Source organism: Austrofundulus limnaeus, unplaced genomic scaffold (assembly GCF_001266775.1).
Source record: "Austrofundulus limnaeus strain Quisiro unplaced genomic scaffold, Austrofundulus_limnaeus-1.0 Scaffold15, whole genome shotgun sequence".
NCBI lineage: Eukaryota > Metazoa > Chordata > Actinopteri > Cyprinodontiformes > Rivulidae > Austrofundulus > Austrofundulus limnaeus.
The window spans coordinates 489,068-494,055 of NW_013952417.1; the positions used below are offsets into that span (position 1 = coordinate 489,068).

Below are 4,988 nucleotides of genomic sequence, written 5' to 3' on the forward strand. Positions count from 1 at the left end.
GTGTGTGTGTGTGTGTGTGTGTGTGTGTGTGTGTGTGTGTGTTTCTAACTCATGCTGTTCGTTCTGTTGCAGGTGAGCTGCTGAGCCAGCCGCGACCCGACAGCCCGACTGAGATCATCTGTCCAAAAAACGGCACCGAGCGGGTTAACGTGGCTCTGGTTTACCCTCCGACACCCACCGTCACGAGCCCCAAGTGATCCCCCAACATCCCCTCACCCCCCGACCGACCACACACACACACACACACACACACACACAAACACCTGACTCAACTCGTCCCACCCCGCCACCGGAGACCCCGTCTCCATCATCTGCCCCACCGTCAGCACAGCTTCAGTCTGTCAGCTGCCTGTAAGTCTCTCAGCACATTTCCTGCTCACATTATTATCATCAACAGGAAAACCTTTTTTAAGGCAAAAGTTTTATTAGAAGACCAAGTCTGGATCCAGTGGTGATTGCACCGAATGAGTTGGCATTTATTGCAGATGTGTTGGAATGGTTTTCTGGGAGTGAACCTTCTGGCTGATTTTATTTGGTCGTCAAAAATGTGCATAGATCCAGGGGCACCATCTGCAGGATTAGCCAGTGTTTCTGTCAGAGTATTTCTGTAATGCAAACCTTAAAGTGATGATAACAAAAACGATCCTATGAACCACTGTGACACTTTTGTTGATTGACAAGTTAATAATAGTTCAAGCAGGGCTGCTTTCAAAGTGGATTTCAATAGTTTTAAAACAATTCCACCTCAGTAATTTCATACCTCTTCTTGTAGACTATATTTTATCAACCTTTACATTGCCGTGAGTTTTGCACCACACAATTATCCAGGCAGAAATGTTAGGCTAGTCCTGCTAGAATCTACCCTAAGATGCTGACAAGTAAATAATGGAAATATCTTTAATGCAGTACTGAAGGTGGTACAAAGATGAATAAAACAGTGATCACATTATAACAGTATGAAGACTAGAGTTGTTTTAAGACATCAGCAATCCACTTTGATCTTGGCTCGGACCTGCAGTTATGCCAAAATAAAAGCTTTATTTTTTAATTGGACCCTATTAAAGTGCTACAGAGGGTAAAATATTAATCCTTTGGAACATTTCTATAGAACATCCACTCAAAATGTCCAGACTTTCAGTTTAAAAGGGACATACTGTATCATACAAAATCCACTTTTTTTAGCCGTTAAATCCATTTTATTTTGTACTTGGATTCTCTGAGTGGAGGAAATTTCAGTTTATTCTCCCTGTGCTGCAAAGATATCTTTATATACTGTAAATTGTTCTCTTTGGATGGTTGTCTTCCCTGCAGCCGTTAAAATAGCTGTGGTGAAGCCCCTTCTGAAGTAGAGTAAATCCTAGTGTTTTTAATAATTGTAGACCTTTATCCAACTTACCATTCTTAAGTCAAAATTTAGAAAAGCTTGTGTTTATTCAGCTAAATATTTTTTAAATGACACTGGTATTTTAGAAAAGTATCTATCAGGTTTTAGAATGAACCACAGTACGGAGACAGCCCTACTAAAAATTGTAAATGTAATCTGGATTCACACAAGATCCTTGTGCTGTTGGACCTGAGTGCAGATTTTGATACAATTGATCATCAAATTATTTTAAACAGATTAAAACCCTTGGTTGGCCTCTCTACTCTTCTGCAGTGGTTCAGCTCGATTGTCAAAACAGGATTTTATCATCTAAAAAATATAGCCAGAGTCTGCTCTCTTCTTTCTTTGGCCAAAACTGAAACTTTTACGCTTTTATTTCTAGTCGTTTAGAGACTGTTGTAATGTCCTGCTTTCTGGTCTCCGTAAGAAAAATCTGTCCAGCCTTCAGCAATTCAAAACTCTGCTGCTCGTGTGCAAACCAGGACCAGGCAGGCTCATATTACACCTGTTTTAAATCATTGCACTGGCTCCCTGTACGTCTTAGGATTGATTTTAAGGTTATTTTATTGGTTTTTAAATGTCTTAATGGTCTTGCACCATCTTATCTTGCAGAGCTGCTACTTTATGAACCACCGCGGACCCTAAGGTCCTCTGGCACTGGACTATTAACAGTTCCTAGAGTCAGAACACACATGACGCACTTCCTTTTAGTATCATGGCCCTCAGCTCTGGACTGATTTGTTGTAGAACCTGAAGGCTGCAGAGAATGTTGCTGTTTTTTAGAGCAGGCTTAAGACCCATCTTTTTAACAGCATTTCCTGAACTGGATCTGGATTTTTAATTTTTTATTTTTTTTTCTTGTTGGAGGAGGGAAAAGTTTTGTTTGTTTTTATAATGAGGGTTTATTGCATATTGTTTTGTACAGCACTTTGAGCTGCTTTTAGTAAGTACGAATGAGTGCTTTATAAATAAATAAAACTTAACTTAACCTAACTTAACTTAATGTTTCGGCAATATTTTTCAACCTGTTCAGTTTTCTCAGAGAGGGGCTTGTGGAATTACAATAAGGAGGAATTAAGAACAAAATGTTGAATTTCAACTTTATATAGACCACAACTGAATGGTTTAAATGTAATATATATATATATAGTATATTTTAAAGCATGTCTCTTTTATGACATCAACAGGCCACTTTGGTCTTGGCTCGGACCAGCAGTTCTGTCAAAATAAACTTTTTTTTTTTACTTTATTAAAAGTAAAATATTAATTATTTGTAACCTTTGCATAGAGCCTCAAAACATTATATCCAGACTTTGACTTTAAATCATGACCATGTCAAGTATAATGTCACTGTTTAGATTATTTTGCTACCAAAATGACTTTTATCATTCAGTAGATAATAAAATAAAATTAGTGAGGAAACATGGTTTTGGGAAAGATAACATTGTTCATGTATTTTAATTTAATTTATTTCATTCAGAAAATCAAACAATCTATATACAATAAAATAAAAATGAAATAACAATATATCCATAAAGTGTGTGTGTGTGGGTGGGTGGGGGGTGGGGGGTAGTATTATTCAAGGGATATTGATAATTTGAATTTTAATGCTTTTTAAGCCCAATAAATGATGATTGTATTATACTCGAGATCGTATTATACATGAAAAAAACTTTATTTTTAGCTGGATTCAACCACCTGTACTTGAAGTTTTATGTTACTTTACTATAACGTGAACGTCTCCATGTGTTGCAGGTTGTTGGTGCCTGATGTCTTGTGGTGACGCCTCTTGAAGACGCAGCATCTGTAGCATCTTCACTAACTCTGTTTCACAAGTTTCTCTTTCAACTCTGAACTCAACCACTTTTTTTTTCCTTTTTATATCTGAATCACAGCTTGAAAATGTGAAGTTCATCGACGAACTCCGACGCATCACTCAGTAAATTATCAGAGGTTAGGACGTCTGAGAGAAACTTGTGAAGCAGAGACTCGGTTTTCTGCCTCCTGGACGAGGAAGCGCAGCGAGGACTTTCTGTGGACGTGTGAAAACTTGGGACGTGGACAAAATGCACCTTCAGGACAGCTCGAAAGGAGAAGTGGTTTTTCCACAAGTGCACCTACAGGCCTTAAATTTGTGTTTCATGTTGACCTTCAGTGCAGACTGCAAGGCGTCAGCAGATAAACAGAGCAGGACGGGGAGCCAAAACTCCAGTATCTGAGACGTAATCACTTCTGAAAGATGAGACGAAAACATTAAACATTTTGTAGCTCAGATTCTTTCTGAGAAGCTGGTTGACTTTTTTTCTCTAGATGTTTTTAAAAATCAGCCTTAAGCTCTCCCATGAATAAAAAAAAATTATTGTGTAGAAAGCACTGAAACATTGATGCTAAAAGCAGGATTTTAAGAATCTATTATCAAATTTGCATGAGATGGCCTGAATGGGTTTCCCCTCAGCTACAGGTTGTTGTTTTCACAGAGGATTTGCCAAGCAGGGGTCTCTGCAGTTCATGGGAGGAGTTTCTTATGTGGGTGGAGCTTGTATAATAGGTGGAAATTGGGTGTGGGCGGAGCTTAGTCGAATTGACTTGTGCTGTGGGGCAGTTTAAAAGAGGATGTAATGTTATTAGTAAAATTATCGTGAACATGTAAACATTTATTGACTTCAAATTTTGTGCAGCTAGCACCTTCCTGTCCTGAGTTATGACTGAGATTATTATTTATATTTAGGTGCTTCCTGGCTGTTTCGACCAAGCTACTCCCAGCTGCCCCCAGCTTTTTAAAACCCCACCCAAAATAGTTAAGCCAACCCATCACGTCTTTAACAAAGTACTGCAACAAAAATCAGATCAATCATGTCTTGGGCCAACTTCTTCCACAAAACCAGAAACTCCTACTTTAAGATTGCAGCGATCCCCCAGTTTGATACTGAATGTGAGGTGAAACAAGATTTAAATGTTTATTTTTTCTGAACTCAGACTTTAGGATTTATTTTCTCAGAATGACACTAACCTACGAAGCAACTAGCTAGTGCCACAGCAAACATGAATAACTTCATGTTTTTGCTTCCTGTTCTGAGGATCCAAAACTCGCAGACAAAGGTTCTCTAACAGCTTGTTGCTCTGAGGATGTTCCTGCTGTTTCCTCTGTTTGTTTCAGGACTTCTTAGATTGTGGTCAAGTCTTAAAATATAGTTTTGACCTTACAAATGACAAACACTGAGACCCAATGAAGAAAGCACTAAGTGACTGATATTTTTCAGCATGGACACAACAAATGATGATGATAACTAGCTGTCCTGAGTTCTCTGAGCCTTGTGGTCTGCACTGAACCTGACTGAGTGAACATCCTGTTCTCTGATAAACAACTGCTGCCACTAAAATCTGCTCTTCCTGCACACGCTTTGTTCAGCACGAGACCAGCTGTTTGAAGAACCGAAGGGAAAACCTTTTAATGCCAAGGAGTTGTGCAGATGTTTCCCTCCACTGCCACATCTGGCTGAACTGGGGAGCAGTTCAGAACTCTTTAGGTTTGTGTGTCGTGTGTGTGTGTGTGTGTGTGTGTGTGTGTGTGTGTGTGTGTGTGTGTGTGTGTGTGTGTGTGTGT

The 4,988-nt window shown here is 39.1% G+C and overlaps 1 protein-coding gene across 1 annotated transcript in view; it reads left to right on the forward strand.

Annotated features, from left to right (window-relative positions):
* mfhas1 (multifunctional ROCO family signaling regulator 1) overlaps nt 1-4,594 on the forward strand; it is a 45,682-nt gene extending 41,088 nt beyond the window's left edge. The window contains exons 2-3 of the mRNA XM_014002771.1: nt 73-351; nt 3,140-4,594. Coding sequence (XP_013858225.1) covers nt 73-197 — 125 coding nt within the window. The 3' untranslated portion in view covers nt 198-351; nt 3,140-4,594. The remainder of the gene's footprint in view (nt 1-72; nt 352-3,139) is intronic.
* The last annotated feature ends 394 nt before the right edge of the window (nt 4,595-4,988 follow it).